Below are 27167 nucleotides of genomic sequence, written 5' to 3'. Positions count from 1 at the left end.
TTTGATTTGGTCACGTATATAATAAATACTAAAGTAAAAAAAAATAAAATATATAATAAATAAAATATATAACACATAGTCAAGTAAAAAACCACATAGTCCTATGGTCGCACGCTTTCTGGACCAGGAGCGAGTGGTTCCCTCTTTTTCTTTTGCCTTTTAAGTCCTAATTTTACTATTTATTTACTATTTTTATTTTTTGAGCAATTTTAATTAATATTTAATAAAAACACTGACTTGATCATCGGCTGGCCCCCGCAAGTCATTGTATAGGCCAACACGCGTTCCAAAACCTCAACGATTACGAATTCAGTAAAACGCGTTGGCGCATCCCAAGTGGATTGATACGCCAGTGACTTTATCCTTTATCCTTTTTTTACGCTTTACATTTTCGTGAATTTAGATCAAAAGATGATGAGGGAGATGACTACTGGGAAAACAGGTAAAGAGACAAAAATCTTCGGGAAGAACATTCCTTGAAACGAAATGTCGAATTAGAAATAAAATTAAGTTTGAGGGTCTCTGTCACTGTTACCTTGTTACATATATCAAAAGCTCAAGGTTACTGTTAATCATTGTCGTTTCCAGGCTTCGCTACTAAAAAAAAGCAACAGTTTCACAGAAAACGAAAGTTTATTAGATCCACGAAATCCATCTCATTCTGACCAAAATCTAACTAATGTGCGTGAAGATATCTAGAAAAGATATAAATACATTCAGATCCATATCCTTTCATTGTAATTCGAAAAAGTCGTTGAATCCACAATAGTTTAAGATCCATAAGATACTTTGGAGATCCCTTTTTTTGGTAACTAGCTTTTATGTGCGCAAGCAATAGATCAAAACCGAGATGAGAAAGTGAATTTGTCTTAAATGTAGAGAAATGAACAAAACAAGACAACAAAATCAACAAAATAAACAGTTTTTGAAGAACGATTCAAGAAAATAAAAATAATTGTTAGGGGAGACAAAATAACTGTTAAGTTTATTATTTTATTATTATTGATTTATCATTCATTTATTCATTATTATCATTGATTTATTATTATTGATCAGTAATTACAGTAATTCAGTACTGGTGAACGAGTTTTACTAAGAAACTAATCAAAGAATAATAGAAAGAAACTAAGAAAGCTAATAAAACTGAAAAGACTTGAAAAAAAACCGATCTACTGCGGGTTTTTCTCGAAGATTCTACACTGTTTGGACATTATTTCATTATTTTCTAAATTTACTTCTAACAAACCTTCTCAGAATAGAAGTTTTTGTTTGTGTTTCACTTTTTTTTCTCTTTAGTTCACTCCATTTGTCATTAATTTGATGTCAGATCCCAGAAGAAGGCGAGCGCCTCTTACGCGAAGGTGTTGACAACCGGTGATATCGTTCGGATGAGTTCGTGAATGAGTATCATACGCCGACCGTTTTAAGTAAATGTTTGCGTTCAGTAATGGTGTATGTCCTTGGCGGTGACGGAGTGATTCAGTTACGATACAGCTACAGATCAGCTACGGATTCCTACACGTTACAGGTAAGGTCGGTAGTCGGTTGTCGTTGTCGACGTATTCAATTACTGCTCGCTGCTGCTGCTGCTGCTGCTGCTGTTGTTGTTGTTGTTGTTGTTGTTGTTGTTCCAGTTGTTGTTGTTGTTGTGGCTGCTGCTGCTGCAGCAGCAACCGTTGACGAGGCGGGGGCGTGACCGGTGAACGAAAAGTCTCACAGTCATCGCGCACGATCGCAGCACATGCGCGCTCTAATACTTGTGTTCCTTGTTGGACAGGTAGGTTAACTGAATTCATTCATCGTTTCCATATTAGTATTTCTTTTATTCTTTCTTTCTTTTCTTTTTCTTTCCTTTTCTTTTCACGATGAACCTTCGTCATGTGATCGATCAGAATTTTTGCATTTTCTTTTTCTTTTTATCTTCCGTTAGTGTTCTCGTCCTACCCTTTCTTCCCTGAGAAAACAAATTCTATTTCAAATCGTCTTTTTTTTTCATGGACATAATAGGCAATGTGAAGGATGTGTTCACGGTGTTAACCGGTGCAGTTGAGTAAAATTACACCAAAAAAAAAGTGAAATCATAAAAGTTTGCTGACGGCGCTGAGTCTTTGTTCGATGAAAGTTCGCGTTGTTGTCCTTTCACGGTCTCTTCATTGTGTTTGTTATCGTTGTTGTTTCGACGAAATTCATCAAATTATGCTTCAATTTTTGTTTTATAATAAGTTTAGAAACAATGCTTAACAATGTTTCACCTCCTTTAATTGAAATGAATTTAAAATTGCGAGAAATTTTTAGCTAAACGCAAGCATCGCTTCGTCAATTTCTTTTCACCTGAAAATTGCGGAAAATTGCAATAATCATATAGTTATATCGATGAACGCTTATATTCGTGTTAGGATCAAAACTCACTCACTAATATCGACTACACGATACACTTCACGACAGTTTCATGACCCTAACATTAAGGGGACCCGTTCGGAACGTTCCTCTGTTTGAAACAGTCATTCGTTCCTTCAAACAGCTATATATAAAATCTTAAATGTTATAAAAAATCTTTAAAAAATGATAAAATCCTAAATGTTAATGAGATGTTGGAAGAAAATGAAAGTTCTCTAAGCTGATTACGGTGAATATGAAAAGTTTCAAGTAAATTTCTGAGAAATTTAACAATGATTTTGAAATTCATTTCAAAGCATTATTTCATTTCTTGTTCTAATTTTTCTTCTTCGAAACTTCAATATCCATCGAATCCTGTTCATATTCGTTAAGGCTAGAAATCCAAAAGCTCCCCGGTGCCCAGTCACCTATTTGAAACGTTGCCAAATCTTCTCATAATTACACTTCGACTGCAGTCGAACTCGTGAAATTCGGGAGGTTGGAAAACTGGCGCCGAATTCACCGACGCGTACCTAAAATGCACTTTTCGATAACTTCTCGCTCAGTTCCTGATTTATGCACTTTTTTCCCACCCGTTAATCAGTAAATATGTATGTATACTCGAGTATTTCCCTACATCTCATCCGTCCTGTTCCCCCGCGCATGTCAACTTCGTTCCAACAACATACACAGTTGTAAATCGATAAACAAGTAAAACTACATACCTTTCCGAATTACATCGTCGATGACTAGTCATGCTATGTTTATGATGATGATGGTTCCATTTTTCAAACGGTTCTGGATATTTTTATTGATTTCCTAAGCAAAGTATGTAATTTCCCGTGATATTTGCTAAAATATTCGAGATCATCAAAGAGCATAGAAAAATGCTTCTTCAGGGAATTTTGTCCCAAATTTTTCTCTTATGATGCGCATCTGAAACCTGGATCTTTTTAGGGGATTCACAGATAGAGAGTCGATCTCATATGGCTATGCTAATTTGAAATTAATCTTTAAGATGTAAGGCTGTTATCTGCGAAAAAGTTAAGCTGAAATCTTTCTTTTTAGAAAGATATTCTTTAAAACGAGTACATCCAATGTTTTCTCTTTTAACGATAAAAATCCGTTAATAAATGCTCTGAATAGGATTGAAGAAATATCACAGCCTCTGTATGATAACCTATCAGCGGACCGTCACTCAAACTGTGTCAGTTGATCTCGCCGTAATCGAATCGGTTCATTTGAACTTCGCTGAAATCTCGTGTGTTTTCGTAGAAAAGAAAGGGACTTTTCCTAATGTTTTTCTAACATCGCTACAAAAAAAAGAGAGATAAAGTTAATAAAGTCAAAGATAAAGTTAATAGAGATAAAGTCTCGAAGAAAAAAAAAACGAAAAATGACCACTTGAGCAGTGTTTGACCAGGGAGATCAATCGTCATACAAGTGCCACATCAATACATTGGGGTTTTTCCCGCAATGCGGTAGAAAATAAGGAAATCTTGGAAAAATTTCACCTCCTGAGTTTCGGATGTGACCTTCACTCTAGCTCTACGTAGCTAATACTTATGGATTGCTCATAGTGTTAATATTACAGATTGTTCTCGTTAGCGTTTTATTTTTTTACTACTATTTTTAACATCTGTATCCTTTTTTGTTGATTTTCGTAGTTTTTTTTTCTACAATCGTATTTAGACTCATCTCATCTGATTCCCTTGCGTAGCATTTTATACTCATAGTATCATATCCTGAAGCTCGTGGATCATTAACTTAAGGACTGATGTGACTTTAAACTCTTTAGTCCCAAAAATTAATCTGAAAACATAATTTTGTGAATTATCCTGGAGCTATTTCCGTGTTTTTTTTTTTTGGAAATTTTTTTGTAATCATGGAAGCCTTTTACTTAAAGGTTCTCAAATAGAAAACATTTAGTTAAGAGTCGAAAAAAAAAATTAGAAATTCCACTGTAAACTCCTGATGCATGCTATTTCCACCATATTTCCTCGCCATTTTTAATCGAATTCCGGATCTGCTTGAGATTGAACGGAACTTCAATCACTTCTCAAGCACAATTGTATTAGTGATGGTCGATCTAAGTGAGAATCGATGGAGAAATCTTCCTCCAACTAAACTTTCCGCTGACCTTCCCATAAACTGGCCAATGACCTCGTCGATTTCTTACCATCCATCCAATACATACACATTCACAGAAATTAGCTAATCATTTATTTTTTTTCTCTCTTTATCCGTCGTCACTTCTTAAATCATACGGTCACAATTTAAATGCTTCAAAAAAAAAAAACCCCAGCAACATCTTATTCGACTATAATTCCCTTGCGAAATTGGCACGATGGTAATTCTTACCGTTTCCGCGAGACAATTATTACAACTGAACGAATTTTGAAAACTTAATAATTTAATAATAATTTTGAATTTTAAATTAAAATAGCTTAATGTTGTACGAGTTTTCGTGATGATGCTGCGTGCTGTTGTGATGTACGAAATCAGTATTCTACGAACTTCTCAAGCGTAAAATTCGACAAGATAGGATCGATGATTGAATGGCTCATTGGGCCCTATATACGTCTCTCACGGCTTCGTTTTTGTAGTTTTTTTTTCTGTCAACGATGCACATTTTTCGTTATACTTATCCCGTTCCCGGTAGTACAATTTTTTTTCCTCCAGAAATCTCCGTAGTTCTGGTTGTCCATTTCATTTTTAAAATTAAAACATGCTTGAACGTCACATGATGCTTCAAACAAAAATGGTCCATAAATAGACTGTGCAAAAATTTTTGTTCAAAAAATAAATTAATTGAAAATTTAACATTTATCGAAAGTTGTTTGAAGAATCCACTTTCTTTCCGTGTTTGAAACAGGATCTCGCTCTACCAATTTCTCCCGCAGAGACGAGGTCAAAGAAATGAGTATTTGGTCGTTGCCAGACCTATAAAATAAACATAATTTTTAGGAATTTCAAAACTTTAAAGAGAAATTTGTACACTAATCTTCCATGTTCTTAATAGTTCTTCCGTGACTACCATATTTTCCGTTTTGACTAAAAAAATGGATAAATTCTGGAAAAAAAATCCCTATTCTTTATTCTACTCAGCTATGAACAGATTCTTGTCTCTTTTAGGTTAGATTATTCCTCAATTATTATTCCTAATTTGTCGAATTTATCTTTAGCTCAATTATTGTTCCTAATTTCTCTAATTTATCTATTTGACTTGAAAAACCGCTGGAAGAACTGTGATACTCGTCCATATCGTTTCTATCGACGTTTTTTCTTTACCCCTATTTTCTGTACCATCCAATCTGTAAATTTTAGCTGAATTTATAGTATAAATCATGTTCGGAGCGATTTTTTCCTTTCCATCAGCGCACTTTCCCGCCTGTCTAACATCGTTCACATTTGAAATTTCGAATATTCTTCACTGAAACCAATCTTCTTTCTTTACCATCAAATATTGTAGGAAAATTGTGGAAAAAAATCATCGTGATGTCATAATTACAGGAATATTAGAATGGTGGATGTGTGTGGCGTGTCATTTGATCGAAGTTGGTCAAATATGATAGAAAAATGACGGAAAAATCTGGAAATTTCCATGTAGGCCTCGCTGATTTCGTTATTTTGAACTAGTTTAGTTCTAAAGATATCTGACTTTCTTGTTTTCTTTTTTTTTTCTTCTCTCTGCTGGGAAATCAGAGAAAGAGAGGGAGAAAAAAAAAGAAACAAGCGATGGCAATGTGGCAATGGTCGATCGGTCGGTCGTGTGACTATTCACATTGATCCAATTCACTATATGTTGCGTTCACGTTCTCAACACTCCTAACCGTCTGTCCGTCCGTTTCCGCCGTCTTCCCCCCCGTCCTCCCACCCCTGTCCCCCCCCCCTCTTGTGCCATCCTTTTCACCGCTATACACCAGCCAGCAACAGCAGCACATCAACAGAATGGGGACGGTATCGACGAGAACTGGTAGGAGGGGAAGGGGGAGGGGGGGGACAAGAATTGTTACACGTAATTGATAATGTTGTCGTCGATGGTGATGTTAGGATGGTATTACGGGACTTAAGAACCACATATCGACCGATATAGGATTGGGTTAATTGCGTGATTGAGGACGATACGAAATTATAGGGTGTTTCTAGAAGAATGCTCTCGAATTGCGGATTTACGGATTTGAGAACACTACAGGGACACACTTGTCCTGTGTGAACATCTTTGAACTATGTCGATGCGTGTGTTTTTTTTTTTCACTTTTCTGGACAAGTGAATCATGGTTTTGAAAATCCTTAACGGAAGTTTTTCTAGTGTACATCTCGTGAATTCCGCGAACAACTCTCGCGAATTAGGGTTGTTTCTCGAGGATTCATCAGTTGAATGCCCGGTTTTTTTTTTCCTGGTTCGTCTTACTTCTCCACGTTTTCCACTTTTCAATGTTGATGATCATTCATCATCATTGAGAGGGGTTACAGTGTTAAAACCCCACCTTTGGTCTCATATTTGATATTATTACAGCAAATTACCTCATTCAAAGGCTTCCTCAAACTTAGCACATTTTATCCATGCAGTGATGCGAAAAGATGCTCCCTGCTTCTGGAGATCCACGAGAACTGTTCCTTACGTGGGCGTACGATGTCCATGAAGTGGAATTTTTGAAGTATTTCTTCTAATTATAGTCTCAAAATTTTCATTTCGATGTAGTCGTACATCCGTATGATGTAGATGGTTGTGTTGAAGTAATCTGAGCACTTCAAACTGAACTTAGGAAGAATCGGAAAGGTTTTGCAGAAGTCCTGGATGTGAAATGATCTGAAGCCAGGCTTCCTCTCAACAGAAATTCTGATTGTTCATATTGTATCGGAGCGTCCGTCGTCCTCCAGTCGTGCAACACCCTCCAAATAGCTCCATTGCTGATGATAAAACACTTGTAGACGTACGTATCCAGCAATTTTGGTTTTCAGGATCTTTTAAAGGCACCACCCCACGAATCTGATGGGTGGAGGATTAACCTGAAATGGAGTATTCGTTAACGGGATCGTAGATTATGAAGAGGGGGGTGATTCCGTACATTGCTTCCTAATTGCCGTAAAAACAGCCCGGGAGATACGGCGCGTGCACAATGCTGGCGCGCTCCAGTCGAACTCCTCGTAGAAAATAGTGCGACAGAACTCCTGAATCTGTATCTTTCGGGCCGTTTTTTTACGGCAATTAGGAAGAAGTGGACGGAATCACCCCCCTCTCCGTAATCTACTATCCCGTATACGAAAACTCCACCTGAAATCCGTACCACCTCAAATTCGTGGAGTTATTCCTTTAAGATGTTTTTTTTTTTCAAAACTGCTCTTAAGCTATAGAGTTCCAAACCTATTCCACCATTCACGTAATTTTTTTAGTGAGCCTGAAACGGTATACGGTTTTTCGAAGTGATGCTTGTACTAATATAACTGTACTCTATGTATGATGAGGATACGTTTCCGTATACGACAGATGCAGTATTGCCACACCCATCCTAACCAGTTCCTCGATCCACGTAGACGTACATTCACATATTGTTAGCATTGTCCTATAACATTGTTGTCATAACACTGTGACGAAAACGAAACCACGAAACAAAAACCGCCTTGAAAACAGGTTTTTTTTTTGCTCTTCTGGGTTACGATTTGAAAATTTTATTGAAAGCCATAGCATTATCGTCGAGTCCTGTTGACGCTACGTGTTTTTACCATCGTATCGGATACGAAAAACAAGATTCAAGTGTGATTTTTGCGCAATAAAAACTTTACAGCACGTTTTTATGTAGTGTGCATAGCATGAATTACAGTAACCCTGTAAAACTTGACGACGACTTGAGACATGTCAACAGCCGGGGAGAATTGAGAGGGAGTGAGAGAGAAAGAATTCACAAAAGTGCAATATTATCACAAAAATACCACACACACACACACGTCTTAACCATGAAGGATCACCTGGATGGGTGGTTAGGGGGGATTGGTTCAGAAAAGTTTAGTTCTTCTAGACGAGAAATAAAAGGATAAAGGATAAAGTGTCGGGCGTTCAGTAATCCGCTCAAGATGCGCTCACCATGTTCACTTCAATTCAGAATCGTTTGAGGTTCACGAACGTGTAACTGGCCCATACAAGGACATGCGGGGGCTACGCGATGGGTCAAGTCAGTGCTTTTATCCTCCCAGACAAGTCCGGTATCATTTTATCGACGGACCTTTACCGGAGGGATGAAGGGCTTGGTGAGCACTAGGTCGGATTCGAACCTCCGATCGATCGCACAGGAAGCGAAACCTCTGGCCGACTGCGCTACATCGGCCCTATACGAGAAATATCATCTCCTCATAGATCATATTTGCATCATTTCCTTATGCTGTTAGGTTCCAGCGACAATGTTTCGGTATTACCGCAGCACAATGTGCGTTGTTGCTTTGCGATTCAACTTTCAAAACAACCAATCCATTATTCTAACAAGTTTTCTGCCTTCTTGCTGGCAACTAACAACCTCCATAACGTCCCGGAAGGGCTGGTAGAATGAGACCTAGAGGAAGTCTGTCCGGAAGATTCTGTAATTCTTGTACTACAGCACATACAGTACATTCTACAGTACCTACAGCTTGGACAACAATGCTATTCAATCACGATGAAATAATTCCATGTCATCTTTATTATATAGGACAGAGATGTGAATTCGTGCCGTTTAGGTTTAACGATGAAATCGATTTCTTTCGGATGTTGTTTACCACTGTGTCGTGTACACTTCAGTAATGTACATTTATCATCGCTGAACTGGTCTCATACGAATGTATGTGGTATTTGCTGTGATACGCTCAAATACCTCTATTTGTAATCGGAAATTAGTGGACAGTTAACGTGGACAGCGCTCAACCTTTACGATAGATATGAACTTTGAGAAGGAAATGTTGATGTGTCAACCGGATAGGGCGTAATTTCCTTGGAAAATGATGAGAAAATCCGGTTTTTGTGGATGTGACTAAGCACTTTTTTATGGTACTAAGACCGTATTGTTTTTATTATTATAGTAATTCTAGAACACCTATGACGACATGGTCAGATAATCCATAACCGGACGTACGCAAAACTTTTACATCAATCTCTAAGAGATAAATTCCACACATTCTTCATTGATCGGCGGTGATTGATGTTAAAGGCATTGCCCCACAAATCTGAGATGGTACGGATTTCAGGTGGAGTATTCGTATACGGGATCGTACATTATGGAGAGAGGGTGACTCCGTCCATTTCTTCCGAATTCCCGCAAAAAACGGCCCGGAAGATGCGGCGTGGGCACACGCCTGGCGCGCTCCAGTCGAATTCCTTGTAGAAAATAGTGCGCCGGAACGTCCGAAGCCGTATCTTCCAGGCCATTTTTTGTGGCAATTAGGAAGACATGAACGGAATCACCTTTCTCTCCATAGTCTCCGATCTCGTGTACGAATAGTCCACCTGAAATCCGTACCTCCTCAGACTTGTGGGGTGATGCCTTTAATAAGATCAGTTTATGTGTGCTTAGAGAAGGGGTGTTATTCCACGAAGATATTGGTTAGATAGATAATAAGACATCCTAAAGACATCATAAATAGTAAAATACGATTTGGACTCAAACATTCACTATTTTGTTTTGTTTTCAAATTTTGTTTGTTTTTCAATCTTTTATTTAATTGATTTTATTTTAATTTTGTTTTGTTAGGATTAGCCTTCCTTCCCTACTGAGGAGCCTCAAAGAATTCTAATCCAAAAATGGATAGTCTAGGTTGAGGCAAAACCATACATGCGATAGTCGAACCCGGTGCTCCGACCCCCTTCACTTTTGCTCGATTGGGAAAAAAAACTCCCTTCACTTTTGGGCGGTTGGCAAAAGGAACCCCTTCAATTTTGGACGGTTGATAAAGGGACCCTTTCACTTTTGGACCGTTGGCGAAGGACACGCGCTGCACCTCATGAGCTAGACCCCTTTCACCTGAGGAGGGTCCGACTCCTCCCTATCGCACCTATGGGCAAAACTATCAATCTTTCAATTTTATCCTCTATCTTGTTTATTTTTGACTTTTTTTAAAGTGAAATATATAAGAGATTTGCACCGGAAAAGTATCCTCGGATCAAAATGACGAAATGAAATCCTGAAATCTGCTGCGCAAATGCGTAAGCGGTTTCGCTTGACCTTTGCTAAATTCCAATCGGATTTACTCAACTCCGCATGTGCTTTGTTTTTTTTTCTTCTTTTTCGTTCATTTTCCTTTTTTTCGTCGGCGCTCCTGATGATTTCTAGGCGGGAGTTTTCATTCCGTAACGGGAAAAAAGTTTCTTGAAATTCAGTTTCTCTCGGTTCTACGATGACATTGAATTCTTTTCGCCCGTATACACTTAGTCACAATCGATCTATTGTCACGTTCTTTTTTTTCGGTTCATTGTTGCTCTTAGGTGCTTCATTGGTTGTCGACAAAACGATATAACGAGCCTTTGCGGTGTGTTGCTTTATGTTAGCGGGCCAGTTTTGACCGGCAGCTGTCGATGGGGGAACTCGTTCGTAACGAAGCGTGAATAGCGTCAACTATCGCTACGCGTCGATATCGTTATGGAATCGTAGGGTTGAGAAATGAAGCAGAAATTGATAGAATTTAGAAAATGATCAAAACGGTTGTTCTAATAAACGAATAATCTCAGCATCGTACTTTAATCTTCTACTATGGATACTGTATTTTTAAATAATTGTGTAAAATGAAAGTAATAATGCAGTAAAATGAACAGAAGAGTCATTCAGTTATGGAATTTTGCTGAAGCACTGTGAAACGCGCAACATGGACATGGTCATACATAATTAATCCTAGTTTTCTTTTTTTTACAACCCTCATTAATTATTTCAAAAATAAATCAGTTGAAAAATAGATGAATTCCAAGAAAAAAAAAAGAAATAAATAATCCGAAAAATAGATGAGTTATATTGGCTCACTTTGTGAGACAAAAGTTTTCTTTAATAGTTTTTATTGAAATTTCTTTGTATAATTTTCTACACGTGTGAATTAATGAGGAATTAATGACGAGGTTGGGCCTCACACAATTACTCCTCCAAGTGTTCTTCTCTCGCTTATATTAATATTTCCATGGACATCGTAACTTCGTTTCTAATGTTTTTTTTATATTTATTTATTATTTTCTATAGCTTTCCCTTTGAGTTTAGAGCTTATTGTGGATTACTTTGTAGTCTTCGACATATTTCACCAAATCAATTGAACTCCACAAATCAACCGTTTGGATTATTCCTAGAATTTTATTTCTTTCTTCTTCGGAGTCTTGGGGTTGTAATTATGTCGAATTTCTTGAAAATTTCATTTAATCTCGGGTACTCCGATGAGCCATCCCTTCTTTAGCACAGAAACAGCACTGGTTTTTTTTCAAAATAAATATATATATATATATAGGATTTATATAATATGAAAAAACATATGAAAAAATATATATAGGATTTATATAATATGAGTATTTATATAATATGAAGGATATTATTCATAATTTTAAGTAGGTAATCTTTTATTCATAGTTTTAAGTAGGTAATCTTTTAGCAATTAGATAAAAGGTCCATGAATTTTTTTGAGGTCCTTGTGGAAAATAATTTCCATTGCGTACAATTTTGCGTGGATTTTTTGGTCTGGAAAAAAGTGAAGCCTTTGTTGGAACATCCCGTTTTTTTGAAAATGGTGCCCTGCTAGATTATTGCTTCCATTTTTTATAAACCAAGCTTCGAAGAGGTCACCTTTTCCTTTGTATATACCTCCGTTCATAATGTTTCCTCTGTTGTTTGTGTACAATTTCCTGCTATTATTGGAGTAGATGTCTCGTCAAAATTGAAACATGCACTGAAAAAAAAAGACGATAATTGCTTTCGTTCGGCTATTGGAAGGGGGTATCCGGTTGTCGTTTTAATTGCACATCACGTTTTGCGTCATACAAGGTGTAGTTAGGACGAAATATTAGCCCATAAATAAATATTTGTAGGAAAAACCAATAATAATGAAATATGTATTTGAATATTCAAAACATCCATTCATTCGAATAGGTTAGAATTCGAGCGCTCGACTTGCGGCAACATTCGAATATATTCGAACATTCGAGCACAGTAGCGCAGCTAATAAGGCGCAAGTATCAGTGCCGTAGTAACTAGGAAAAGGAAAAGAAAAATTAGATAATTAGGAAAAGTTCGAGAAACTTTTCGCTTACTAGAGTTCGAATATTTTTGGGACCCTAGTATAAGACAGTACTATATTCCCCATTCCGAATAGTTTCCGAATACTCGAATATTCGATTTCATCGACAGTCTGGATTAGAAGTTCCGAAAATTTCCGCTCATCATCACATGATATATAGTTTTTCACGTTTCTTCCTCTATTTCAATTCTTTTCAACATTTGATCGGGTCGATTTAGGTCAATCAAACGAATCGATAAAGTGAAATATTCGAATATTCGAGCACCCAGTTGTCGAATGTCCCATTTATACAACTTTACATACATCTGTAGCTACCTTTACCTCCTTTAGTTAGGTGCAATTCTCATAAGATTCTTTAGCAGCGATTACTTTCCTAACTGAATGGCATTGACCTAGTATACAACGTCTATGACCTTTGGATACGGGATATGAGAACATTTACGGCACAGGTTTTTTTTTTTGCTTCATGAGAAATTCATGTGAGAATCGTCACATCAGAATATGTATCTGTAACTCAAAAGGCACTATTCCGTACTGTAGCTGTACAAAAAATTAAAAATAATTAATTAAAAACTAATTAGCTAATTAAAAACAGTTGAGAGCCCGACTTCTCGAAAATTTCCATTTTAGTTCATAGTTTCATCATCAGTATTTTCAAGCACTTGCTTTATTTTCAAATTTTTTTTCTCTAGTTTGATCTTATTTGCTAATTTTCCACAGGCGATATTCGTGATAAACCGAGCAGCCATTTTTTTAATGAAAAATTCTCACTACTTCTATTAATTTATTTCTACTAGCGAAAACCAAAAAGAAGAAAAAAGGAATCAAAGTGAACGAACAAGAAAGAACACTTTTCTATGTAAAAGTCGGCAGAATTTTGGAAGCATCAGACTTCTGAGGATTTTAGAAATTTCCAATTTTTTCATGGTTTTTATTGAATGTAAAAAATCACTTATGAAAAGAGGTGGTGTATTTTTTTCCCACTGAAAAATATCATTACGCTATTGGAGTATGGATTAAAGGCATCACCCCACGAATCTGGCGTGGTACGGGTTTCAGGTGGGTTATGCCTATACGGGGTCGTAGATGATGGGAAGGAGGACGATTCCGTCCATTTTTTTCCTAATTTGCGTAAAAAACGGCTCGGAAGATACGGTTTTGGGCGTTCCGGCGCACTATTTTCTACAACGAGTTCGATTGGAGCGCGCTAGCCTTGTGCACGCGCCGCATCTTCTGGGCCGTTTTTTTTTACGGCAATTAGGAAGAAATGGACGGAGTCATCTTCCTCCCCATAATCTACGACCCCGTATAGGAACTCTCCACCTGAAACCCGTACCACCCCTGGTTCGTGGGGTGACGCGTTTAAGTGGGGGAAATCCCGCATGGTGCTGTGGACGCGCCGCGGTCGACCAAATAAACATAAGCATGTGCGACATAATGTGATTAAATGTGTGCTGGGGATCTGCTGGCAACTTGGCGCCTGATAGTGCATATGGGCATCCGTTCATCTTCTTGATTTGACAAATTTTTCACTTTATTCTTTCTCCATTCTTTAGTCGAATACGGTGGTCATTTTCATCGCTGCTGCAGTAGATTTTTTTCTTAGTAGTGTTTTTCCTTTTACATCTCTAAGAAGAAAAAAAAAGATCGCTAATACTCCGAAATGTCGACGAAACTGGAATGACGACAACTTCCTTCCTTCTTTTTCTCACATGAATCCATAAATATGGAAACATCACACAGCTGAACGGATTTCACCCACTTTCGAATTTCCTTGATTAACTGAGCGAAGATAATCGCGAAAATCGTTGCAAAACTCGAACAACTATTCCGGGAAGATGTTTTGAGAAAAACTTATCGTGTTGAGCGGACAAACAGGAAATCGACCTCGTTTTGGACAAGTCAGAATGTTTTTAGAAAAACATAAACGAATTTGTGCTTTTTACCGTCCGTGAACACATCCATCAGATTCTAAATACTTTAAGGATGACAATGTAATTTGGGTTAATAAAATTGTCTACCATTTTTTTAAACATCGTATGATTGGTCTGTTGGATGATGTTTTAAAGAAATTTCTATTAGGGAAACTTTTGAAAAGGAATTTTTCGCTACAATGTTGCTTTTTCACCATCGGTGTCAATCTAAGAATCCTAAGATTTAAGTGCTTCGGTTTCCGGCACTAATTATTTCAATTCTAGAACCTTAAGATCGAAAAACTCCTTTTTTCACCATTTCATGTCTTTTCTGCGAAATTCTGGTTGTAGGGGGAAAAGTTCTTTTTTATTTATTTTGGCGCATGTTATTATTTATTATTATTTATTTTTGCGCGATCCTTATCACCACATAGAAGTTTAATTCATTGTGGTGACCGTTTTCCAGAAAGAACTGCTGATTAAATGCTATTGTTACTGTAATGACTAGACGATGGGCTAAGGTCAAACAGTTAGGGGATTTTCCTCTCAGATTTTAGATCCGTGACCAGAAAAGTATCCCAGGATATCTACGAGAACCAATTTTTTTCGATTGCTTGCTCACTGAAAACGTTTGTTCGAAATACGGTCTGGTCATCCTCAGAGGTGGCCTTTCTGAACATTTCTGTTCTTTTTTTTCCATCGGATCATGATCCATATCAACACGGTGCCGCCGCCGTGCCTTCTCATCGACCGTGACATATGTGTGTAAAGTCCGCATTTGCGACCTAAATGATAAATCGGTGTTTGTTAACGAAAGATGTTTCTGGATCGTATTTGATTAGGCCAATCGTATCGTATCGGCTGAAACTATGCCGCATTACGCATTCGTAACATACGGTGATATAACGGTTTTGTGAAATGTTCAGTCAGCAGTGGAAGGAAGGAAGAATCACATCACATCATGACTTGTTCTGAAGGACAACGAAATTGTGTAATTACGGGCTTTGCTCACCTGTGGTCATGGAGGGTGTGAGGGGGATCGTGAAAAACTGACTGCAGGCTTCACAACAGCACAACATGTTGCGAACAACTTGTTCTTAACAAAAGTGGAATTAAAAGTAAAATCAACGACCTTGTCGACGACGACCGGGAACCGTTGCGTTTGTTGTGTTCACTCGATTATACTCGCAACCACTACTGAATCCACTTACCTCACCGAATAAGTCACGAAAGAGGGAAAAATCCACGATGGACTCTCGAAAGAGCATTTTTAATGAATACGGGTGTCGTTTTTCACCTGACAACCGTGGAATTATCAAGTTTCGAGCGCGCGCGCGCCTCTGCGCCGAAGAATTTCTCGAGCTGGGAAGCCTTGACACTCACTTTCGTCGAATACAGTTTAACATTGCGCAGTACTCGTTGATCTCATCATCATTGCGTTCGGCTAAATTGGCCGTGTAATGGTTCCATACGGCATGAAATCCTTGAGAAAATACGCCGTATCCTTCGTTGAAGCGGAAACAGCAACGATATGGATAGCGCTCAATATTCCTCATATCCACGCAGATGCGCGAACTGAAACGAAAAGCATCCCGAGACGGTGAGGTCGGATAGAAGTCGTATCTCCTCTTTGGCTGACTTCCCAGGAAGAAAAAGCAAAGCAAGAATAGATGTGAAAGAAATATACAAAATTAGAATTTAAAAAAAATAAAATAAAAATAACCTAAAAACTAAAATAAAACATGAAAAATTATTATATTATTATATTACATAAATTACTATACTATATTAATATTACATGAATGACATAGTAGTTCACCTAACGACATTTCGCCACGCCAGGAAATTGACGATGTTGGAATCGCTCCAGGAAAAAAAGGCAGGGTTCAGAGGTGTAGATTAAGAGCGAAACAGTATGACGATTTTAAGGTACATACCTTACTACCTGAAAAAAATCACCGGTTAGCCTTGCACATCCACCGTACCACTCATTTCTTTAAATTGGGAGGAAATTAGAGAATGAAAAAACAATAAATCTGAGCTTGTCTAATATCTAATTAAGATAAAGATAAATATATTAAAAAAAGGAGATTCTTGTTCGTGGATAAAAAAGGATCACCTAAAAACCTACGATCACTTTCAACGTGTACGTCAGCGGAAGGTTCTATTCAATTGTGAATTTTCGCGTAAAATTCGAAGTAAAAAGTGTACGAGCGCTCTATAGACAAGAAAAGCCTTTTTGAAAATGATTGATTTTAATTTTGGGACATAAGCAGTGGTTTATTTGCTCAAGAAGAACAAAAAAAAAAGAAATTATGGTTTTCTGCCCTTCAAACCATAGTTTCTTTTTTTTTTTGTTCTTTTTTGAGTGTGATTGAGTACGTACGAGAAGAGGTTGGTTTTTTCTGTTGAGGTTATTGAGAGAGTATCATCATCACTTCAATTCCGATTGTTAAGAGTGTCATGTCGCGCGAGTACGATGATTGGAATTGATGGATAATTTGTGCATCTCAAAAGTTCCACCTTCATCCTCAAAAACCTCGAAAAATCAAGAGGTGAAATTTCGAAACGAACATCGTGCAAGGTCAATATTTTCCCCAGTCACTTGACGTGGTGAAAATTTTCGAGGAGGGAGCGAGGCGATGACGGATGAGAGGGTCAAAGTTCTTCCTCTCAAAAAAATATCGTTTTAAAATTTTTGAGGTGGACTTCTTAAGGTTAAGTTCTTTAGGTTTTTGGTGTTTTCACTGCACTCTTTGTCATTAAAACGTCAGTAGAGTCGTTTTTAGACTATTCAGAGAGATTTTCTAGGATTCGACTTCTAGGTGAGACTTCTACACATCGAATCCATGGATTTTATGCATATCTGATGCTTTCAGTTAGCTAGAGCAGTTTTATCTATAGTTAGATTAGTTAGTTTTATCTACAGGAGAAAACCATCTATGTGTTTTTGAACAAAACAAGAACTTCAGCTTACTCAATAACATCTGAAAAAACCCTTCAGCGAACTTCATGGGCTTCAGCGAACCCCTGACGATTTAAGTATAAAAATTTTCGAGGGAAAAACTATTCACCTTTTTTTTATTATAAATCCTTATTTCTGCTAACTTCGTCACGGCTTGGCTGCTTAAGAATTTGGAAGGATTTCTTATGTCAACTTCCTTATCTCGTTTTTTTTTATCAGTCGCTTTTTATAAGTGCTTCCCTACTTTAATTTCTCAAATCCTTTAAATTTCCGTATGATTTCATGGATGAATAGGCTATGAGTATCATTTTTACGTCACAAAATGGCCATTTTGATTTCAACCCAGAAATGGTGCGCTGCGGAAGTTGCGGTCACTCGGAAAAACATAAATTCCGGGCGAATGGTGGTAGGTCCTAGCTTTTTCTGTACTTGAATAAATAGCGGCCGGATTTCCTAACCAGTTCTGATATCGTCTTCGTAGAAAAAAAGGAAAATCTCAGGATCTCTCGCAAATAAACCTATTTCTTTAGAATTTTTACACGAATCAAAATGAAAACTTCGAGGAGGTTGCTCTTCATTGTTTAACGTTCATGTTTTCTGCACCTAAATGTCAAGAAGATAAAAAAATTGACATTGACCCAAATACACGACGAAAACTCTACTACTGTTAACGATCACTTCATCATTGTACCTTATGTAACTAGGAGAAAATGGTTTTTTTTTTGCTGTAATTTTTTTTTCGAATTTTTCGCTGGATGATTTTCGATTTGATCTCTCGTGTAAAATAGGAAGAACCCGTTTTGTAAGAACTGGTATTTTTGAAGTTTTTCTGCAGAACTTCCACGTTATCTACTGTTCAGTGCTTTTGTAATTTAAGTGCATTGAATTTGTTGCTATAATTCAAGGTCGTATCATAGTACTAACTAGTTGGAGGTTTTGTTAGTGCGCCAGCGTTTGCCGCTAGGGAATCAACATGGATAAGAAGGATAAAGTCACTGGCGTATCAATCCACTTGGGATGCGCCAACGCGTTTTTACTGCACTTCGTAATCGTTGAGGTTTTGGAACCTGGTGTTGACCTCGAAAATGACTTGCGGGGGCTAGCCGACGGGTCAAGTCAGTGTTTTTATCCTCCCAGACAAGCCTGGTACCAATTTATCGGCCCCGGAAGGATGAAAGGCTTGGTGAGCACCGGGGCGGATTCGAACCTCCGATCGATCGTGCAGACAGCGGAACCTCTAACCGACTGCGCCACACCCGCCCCGGGAATTTTCCTAATTTTGAACCAACATAATTGTCAAAAATTAGGAAAATTCGACTTACGTCAGTCCGAAGAAAAAAGGATGCCGGTTTTTGTTTTTTTTTTTGTCGAAATCTCGGAACATTTCAGATCCTTTTTTCTTTTGTTCACTGGCATTTATAAGCGCAACCTATAAATATCACCGTAAAATTGAAAATCTAATGTTATATGTAAAACAAGAAAACTCTATAAATTTTCACGGAGAGCACATGGGTTGCGTTGAGGCTAATAAATAGGAAAGTTTTAATCTCGGCAGTTTTAATTTATTGATTAACTGTAAAAAAATGGAACAGTATTAGAGAAAACAACTTTAAAAGGGTGGTACAGCGTTAGATAAACATTTTCTTCAAAAGTTTTGAGCGGCCTTCGCAACCCTTTGCAAATTTATCTTTTAAAATCCTTACTCTAGAATACAATGGCAATAACAGCTGAATGAGAAATCCGTACTCATCAAGCTAAAGTCTAGATTTAAAATGACTTAAAAGTCGATGCAATTACGTAAGCGTTACCGTCTCTGTCGTCGGAGTGGGGGTAGCGAGGGCCCACGTGGTCTCCAACCACTGGCTCCATGGCGCCGCTTCGAACGCCGCCGCTTATGTGAGGTTCGGGTTGTTTTGACTCGGCTACACAGAAACAATCACTGTTAATCACTATTTGTAAGATTATTCACACTATATTTCTTTACACAATATTGTCATTGTAGTAAATTGTTGCTAAAATTGTTAAAATTACTACACTGACAATATTGCATACAGTTACAGTTACAGTTTCTGGCGTTAATCAATCCGCTTGGGATGCGCCGCCACGTTCACTTCAATTCAGAATCGTTTGAGGTTAACGAACGTGTACCTGACCGATACAATGACTTGTGGGGGCTAGCCGACGGGTCAAGGCAATGTTTTTATCCTCCCAGACAAGTCTGGCACCAATTTATCAACCCCGAAGGGATGAAAAGCTTGGTGAGCACCAGGGCGGATTCGAACCTCCGATCGATCGTGCAGGAAGCGGAACCTCTAACCGCTACACTACAACCGCCCCAATACAATAATGCATAGACAAATATAATTTGAATAATCTCTCAATAAAAGAGTGACAATTTGTAAGGGTACTGCTTAGTTTAGCAAGTAACAGGTATTGCGCAGACGGTAAAATGTTCGGCTGCGACTGTGCTGCCGATGGTTCGGAACCGTCCCAAAGCCACAAGCCCCCACAAGTAAGGGCTAGTTACACGTTCATAAACCTCAAACGATTCTGAAATTGAAGGGAGCGTGATGGCTGGTCCCAAGCGGATCACTTAACGCCAGACACTTTATCCTTTTCTGCAACAGCTGACAAAACATCCTAGACTCAGGCTGGGACAGTTTAGCACAGCTGTTTTTATTTTTCTTTTGCGGCCTTTATGATCATTCGATAACAATTTCTCAAGAACCCCCTTGATTGAATAGAAAACCACCGGGTCGATCTTTTATATTGTGCGGGTGGTAACACTTCAAGAAACCTCAATAGATTTTTTTTTCACACAAGGTCTTCCCACTTAACCACACCTCAATAAACACTTAGACCTTACATGGTCTCATTATGACTAAACAGTCAAACCAGTTTTTCCCTCTGTCTCTCGCCAACGAGTATGTTCGCCACGTCGGCGGAGAACGTTCGAGTGTCATTGTCACTTTCGACGAACGAATTGAATATGCCAATGACAATCGAAAAATTGCTATTTGAATGTAAATAAAAGGATAACATTCGCTGTTGAAAGAAGGGGGTTGCTAAGATAACGGGAACAATTAGCGGGACTTCCGCAGGATAATTTAAGGATATCTTCAAACCCAGGAAATTCATGAGTTTTTTCTACGAGCGCAATAAATCACCTTCACAAATATGTAAACGATCACGGCTAACGGGCAGAAACCAGTCCGCGTTGTCACTGCTCTAATTGAATTCGTAAACATAGGCGTAAACAAGGCGACATCAACTCAATCGATAAAGCCTTGCATCCATATATGAATTTTGACATTGTCTGGATATTTAGGATATCCTGATTTCAAACTAACGCTTTTAATGCAGCGAAAATTCGTAAAAGTCGTTTCCAATGGTTCAGCTGTACCCTTTTTTTCCCAGCAATATCCAACTTCTTAGTTTTGTGCAGTTCACTATCGCTTTATCGATTACTCAGGTTAAAGGGATCACCCTACGAATCTGAGGTGGTACGGATTTCAGGTGGAGTATTCGTATAGTGGTTCGTAGATTATGCAGAGAACGGTGATTCCGTCCATTTCCCTCTAATTGCCGTAAAAACCGCCCGGAGGGTACGGCTTCGAGCGTTCCGGCGCGCTATTTTCTACAACGAGTTCGATTGGAGCGCGCCAGCCCCGTGCACGCGCCGCATCTTCCGGACAGGAAGAAACGACGGAATCACCCCCTCTCCATAATCTACTATGCCGTATACGAATACTCCTCCGGAAATCCGTACCACTTCAGATTCGTGGGATGATGCCTTTAAGGAGCCCTATACATATGTATACTCGGTGCGGTCATCTCAACCAAACGTGGAGAAATGCAGAAGAATCCGGAATTTTGATTATTTACAAGTTTGATGTGAAATAGACTTAGAGAGTAACCTAAGTATCGGTGAATGGTCTCCAAGATAGAATTTCTGAGCGTAAATATTTCTTCGTACTTCACTTTCTGGAGTAGGAGAACGATATGTCTGAATTATTTTTTCGGCCACAAAAAAAGGAACATCGCCAGATTTCACTACAATGAATTATTTCCCGATTCTTCACAAAAAATTTCTAACTCTATCAAATATGTTTTATTCTCTTCTTCTTTCTCCTTTCTTTGGTGCACCATTGGTGTATATATGAATAATTTATTAGAGAATAAATAAATAAATAAATCGATAAATCGTCACAAATACTGTGCACAGTGTCCTTATTTTCCTATTTCTTAGAAATTATATAGGAGCTGTGATCTGCCCAGTTCGGTTAACCTTTGATTAGTGTATAGTATTCTTTCAATTTCATTTTTATTAATATCTAGACTTTTTGAAGCACCTTGTCTACACTAAATTTAAGAAAAAGAACACATGGCTGAGTTTGGACGAGAGTGGGCGTTTAAGACTTTATTTATTTTTACCTTTTACTTTATTTTTTCGAGCCTTTATATTATTTTTTATTGTATTTATTTTAGTTTTATTTACATCATTATATTACATTATTATTACTATTGTTATTTTATATTCATATTTAATTTTTAGCCTTCATTAGCCTTGCTCTAAGTAAGGTCGACAAGTGGTGTAAACTAGCTCTGGACTATTTATATTTTTGTAATGAAAAATTTAAGTTCAACTGCTCAAAAATTTTGAAAATATTCTAAAAATTCAATTTAATTAAAAAAAATTTAACTTAATAATCGAATTTGTAATATTCCTTAGGGTTAATGTAGTTAGGTTGACTCCTAATGGTTTCACCTCTGTTTTTGTTCTTTTCTTTACAAACCATATTCTACAATGCATCATCTGAGCGATCACTGACTAGTTTCTGTGTAGTTGAACACACTGCCAATGATGAATTGTTTTTTTCAGATTTATGCATCCGTCTACTGGGACGAGTATGAGTTGTGCCGCAATGACTCCGACTATGGGAACTCCACGTTGGTCTGCGATCCATCGCATCGGTTAGCGAATACAACGGCAAGCAAACTGACCGATATGCTGTGGAAATTGCAGGAACGAGTGGGGTGAGCCGCTGTCTTTGTTCTTTGCTGCTGAAATTGTAGGAACAAGTGGGAAGTTTCAAATTTTGAATTTCAATCCATCAACGCCTCATAAATTCGCCATTCCTACTGAATCAGGAAGGTAGATCGTAAATTAAAGGCGCCACCCCAGGAATCTGAGGTGGTACGGATTTCCGGTGGAGTATTCGTATAACGAATTGGTAGATTATGGCGAGAAGAGTGATTCCGTCGATTTCTTCCTAATTGCCGTAAAAAACGGCCCGGAAGATACGGCTTCGAGCGCACCGGCGCGCTATTTTCTACAACGAGTTCGAATGGAGCGCGCCAGCCGTGTGCACGCGCCGCATCTTCCTGGCCGTTTTTTACGCCAATTAGCAAGAAATGGACGGAATCCCCCACCTCTCCATAATCTACGATCCCGTATACGAATACTCCACCTCGTAATCCGTACCACCTCAGATTCGTGGAGTGATGCTTTTAAGGCACATGCGAGGTCCCATTGGTCCTATGTTACATAGGGGCCAGTTTTCGCGGCTAGAAATGCTGCGCTCTAACTTTTTTCTTCTCATCTACTCGTTTCCTTTTGAAAAAAAAATGTTTTAGTTTTGTTTTCAAACAAATCCTATATTTTCCAAATTTTCCCATAGAACGGTGGATTTCAGGTGCGAATGTGTGGATGGATGCCGTCGAGAGAACGGTCGAGACGAATTTATCGGATTACTTCACGTAACAAACAGCAAAAATGTAAGCACAAATTTGTCATGGTCATATTGATTTCCGATTTGACAACGGTTCGATGGATTTATTGGTTTCCTACCGGATAGAAGAATTAGTTCGGGTCACTTACCACATACAACCTTGATGCGAAATGAGGTTTCTGAGGAAACGATGAAAAGTCTTCTGCCAGTTCGAGTACCTAGTAATCTTTTTAGTGTTCTTAGAAATTCTTGAAAATTCTTAGTATTCATGCTTCATTCGTGTTTTTCACTTTACATTCGTTAAAAAAAATTGTGTGCCTAGTAAGACGAAAAAAATCCAAAAAAATGATATTTTATGGAAATGAGCTCTGAGGTCACAAAGTCTATTTCTTGGAAATTTTTCTAGATTTTCTAGCATTCATTTTACGTGTAAGCTTTTTTTTTAGCGATCTCTGCCGTTGTGAAATATTAGTTCAAAATCGTTAGTAATTCAACACCTATTGTGGTTTTTATTGTATTTTTTTGCTTTAATAAAATAAGAGGGTCCCCTGAATGATTTCCATGTTTTTCCACCTTTCTGGCAGATTTCCAGTGTCTCACTTCCACAGTTACATTTTAAAAAATCGCAGTGTTCATGGGGATGACTTAACTTAACAGTCTGTATTTATTATGCGGCGCTAGTAGCACGAGTCCCGTCGAGGGACACAGCGAGAAAGTAATTTTTATGAAAAAAGAAATTCCTAGCCGTTTCATTTTCCAGACTGATGATCTGAAAGCGGATATGGAACGTGAGTACACGAATGCAAAATTGGGCAATGCCAGCTGTGATCATGGTCTTCTTCTTGTTTATCTGAAAGACACACAAAAGGTACGTATCGATTGACCTGCAGGTATAGGACGAAAACAAATCGTTTTCTTTTTTTTAGCGAGTTTTTCGTGGCTTTTTTTTGTTGAATTTTCGATTCCTAGGGATGTTTTAAGCAAACATTGCTATGTTTTTTTTTCTCCTGAAATCTTATTCATTGTGTTTTAAAAGAATAACCCTCCGTTGACCTATTAATCGTGGTCGTCCTTATTAAATAGGATAGTTTCAAGAGTTTTACGGTCATCAGCACCATTATAAATGTAGTCGAGTGTTGTTATTTTGCAGTGCAGTTTTGTCCTAAATTCTATCCTGAATTTTTTTTTTCTGTTTAATGTTTTCAAGTATTCGACATATTGAGTGATTTTTTTGGGGGGATTTATGTTCCGAATAGCGAATTCCAGTTCCTATTCAGGCATCAACCATTTTTTTGAGTGTTTTTAATTCCCAAAAAGATTGATGATGTTGGAACGAAACGAATTTTTCAGTTCGGTGCGATTCTCACGCTTAAAAATTCTAAAAATTAGAAAAAAAGTTAGATCTTAGATCACATTTAGAAAATCGTTTTTGGTTTTTTTTTTCGAAAGGTGTGGGAATTTTACTCCAAATCAACAAAATTCACAACACTATTCTTCTTCTCTATTTTCGTATCTAAAGTCTTTGTAAAAATTCCATTTTTTTTTTCGTTTGTGACCGTACTACAATCAATAATCACAAGAATATGTCCGACTATCAATCGATATTGCAAAGTGGTGGGCGAAGCCATACGGATTGAGCCGATTCGCTTCGAGTGGGCGTTGCGTCGAGCGAGCTTGCATATGTAGTGCGATTACAGACGGAGCAAGAATTTTTTTCTGGAACTATAAATACACACTTACGCTGTGAATCGCTACTACTGTAATGTCGTAGTGGCGGTCAATCTGACGTGTATTTATTTATTTGAATGAAATTGAAATTTTTCTACGACAAAAATATCTACATTCGTCCATTTAGTAAAAAAAAGTATAAAGTCACTGGCGTATCAATCCACTTGGGATGCACCAACGCGTTTTTACTGCAATTCGTAATAGTTGAGGTTTTGGAACCCGGTGTTGGCCCCAAGAATGACTTGCGGTGCTAGCCATTGATCAAATCAGTGTTTTTATGCTCCCAGACAAGTTTGGTACCAATTTATCGACCCCGTAGGGATGAAAGGCTTGGTTGCCACTAAGGCGGTTTCGAACCATCGACCCTTCCGCTAAAACGAAACTTCTTGTCGACTGCGCTACAACCGCCCTATCGTCCACTCAAGTGATTCATTATGGGATGAATGGATGTAATAATTCCGGACAACACTGGAAGCAGTCCTTGTTTTTTTTTTCATGGTTGAAGTTTAGATCTAAAAGGAAGTTCACAATTTCACAACTTTCCAGGATTTAAATGTTCTTGGACAGCTTCTCTCAAGTATTTCTTCACAAAGGAGAATCTTCAAAGAATCTTGAAGCTTTGCTGCTGGCTGAGTCGATATTTAAGTGAACATCTTAGGAGCCGCGACTGAAAATCCACTTTTTTCTTTGGCCTACGGTTAAGGTCTGTTGTGGGCGGAGCGTTTGACATTTAGTGGTTTACGGTGTCGTTAAAATCCTATATCCCTCTCTTACGAAATGACAAAGACATTAACGAATTTGAAGAGGCTCGTAATTCAGGTGGTGACGTCCTTGAAACGTACATCTTAACGAAAGTTCCCATACTCTATCAAAGAGTTTCGCAATTAGAAGACGTAAATTCAGCATGTGCTGACATATGGAGGTGGTTCGTTGACAAGGACGTATAGCGGCAATGGCACAATCGCCATCACCACCCGCTGTGCTGCCGAACACACACGAAACCGTCTATATGGCCTTGTCATTCAAATCGGTACCGGTGAATTGAAAATTAGAGGTTGGAGCATTTGAGGGGATCGTTCGGTTTGGGTTTAAATGCATCACCCCACGAATCTAAGGTGGTACGGATTTCAGGTGGAGTATTCGTATACGGGATCGGAGATTATGGAGAGAAGGGTGATTCCGTCCATTTCTTCCAAATTGCCGTAAAAAACAACTCAGAAGACAGGGCTGGCTCGCTCCAATCGAACTCCTTGTAGAAAATAGTGCGCCGGAACGCCCGAAGCCCTCGAAGTATTTTCCGGGCCGTTTTCTACGGCAATCAGGAAGAAAATAACAGAATCACTCTCTTTTCCATAATCTACGACCCCTTATAGGAGTACTCCACCGGAAATCCGTACCACTCCAGGTTCGTGGGGTGATGCGAGAGGTTTGGAAATCTGGAAGTGTCTCCTACGAGTCTGCGAGACCAAATATCCATAAATCTTACTTGCTCTGAAAGGATGATTCAATGGAATTTTATCTTCAGCATTTTTCAATCATTCATAATTCGAATCAGTAAATGTTGTGGAAAATTTTCAACAATACCATACCTCGAATTTATGTGACTCTAGGTCCTATAGAAATTCCTGAAAGTTACAGTAACCAAGAGAATCACATTGTATTCAGCTTTTGTTCGGAACGAGGAGAGAAAAAAAAACGCTTCACACACCTTCCAATACATTCGCCTAATTTAATCGTTACTGCAACAGAAAAACTCGACAAACTGGCTTTGAACGTGGCGAATAAATATGACCGCTATCCGAAATCTGTTTCATTTCAACATGGCTCATCGATTCGAGCATGAGCAGCTTATCGTACTTCTCCACTTTAATTCTGGAAATTTCTTACCACGTTCACTCCAAATTCACCCACATCATAATTTTTTCTCTCGCTTCGGCTTCACATTCCACGATTGGCTCCGAATCACCGGAGATCAACACGATTTTACTGGAATGTCCCGTGTTCCACATTGGCCGCTCTTTCTTTTTTTTTAAGTAATAAATGGCTTTGAAAACAACGGATCAGTTAATAGAGCGTTCGTAAGCTTTCCTTCTAAATTCTTCTGACGCACTTTTTTTTCTATACACGGCTACAACGATGGCGTAAAGGTCAAGATTAAGTATAAAAATGCGTTCAGAAAGAAAAAAACCACTACGTGCGGAACATTCCTGACCTCCTTTTTCC

At 38.2% G+C, this 27167-nt stretch overlaps 3 protein-coding genes across 3 annotated transcripts in view; 2 read left to right on the top strand and 1 right to left on the bottom strand.

Annotated features, from left to right (window-relative positions):
* Positions 1-1447: 1447 nt before the first annotated feature.
* Positions 1448-1696, top strand: RB195_007570 (uncharacterized protein; the record flags this gene model as incomplete). The annotated part of the gene is made up of 1 exon (XM_064181270.1): positions 1448-1696. The coding sequence occupies one exon, from the start codon at positions 1448-1450 to the stop codon at positions 1694-1696; it is 249 nt and encodes an 82-aa protein (XP_064038076.1).
* On the bottom strand, positions 1506-1796 carry RB195_007569 (uncharacterized protein; the record flags this gene model as incomplete). The annotated part of the gene is made up of 1 exon (XM_064181269.1): positions 1506-1796. One exon carries the CDS (start codon positions 1794-1796, stop codon positions 1506-1508), a length of 291 nt encoding a protein of 96 aa, XP_064038075.1.
* The window catches only part of RB195_007568 (uncharacterized protein), a gene marked incomplete at both ends in the record, with an annotated part of 35761 nt that continues 10335 nt past the window's right edge, over positions 1742-27167 (top strand). The window contains 4 exons of the mRNA XM_064181268.1: positions 1742-1777; positions 22367-22521; positions 23181-23262; positions 23977-24084. Of these exons, the coding sequence (XP_064038074.1) occupies positions 1742-1777; positions 22367-22521; positions 23181-23262; positions 23977-24084 (381 nt within the window). The remainder of the gene's footprint in view (positions 1778-22366; positions 22522-23180; positions 23263-23976; positions 24085-27167) is intronic.

The sequence above is a fragment of the Necator americanus genome, chromosome I (genome assembly GCF_031761385.1).
Source record: "Necator americanus strain Aroian chromosome I, whole genome shotgun sequence".
NCBI lineage: Eukaryota > Metazoa > Nematoda > Chromadorea > Rhabditida > Ancylostomatidae > Necator > Necator americanus.
The sequence above is the reverse complement of the archived record's forward strand: the minus strand, read 5'-3'. Positions and strand labels throughout refer to the sequence as shown.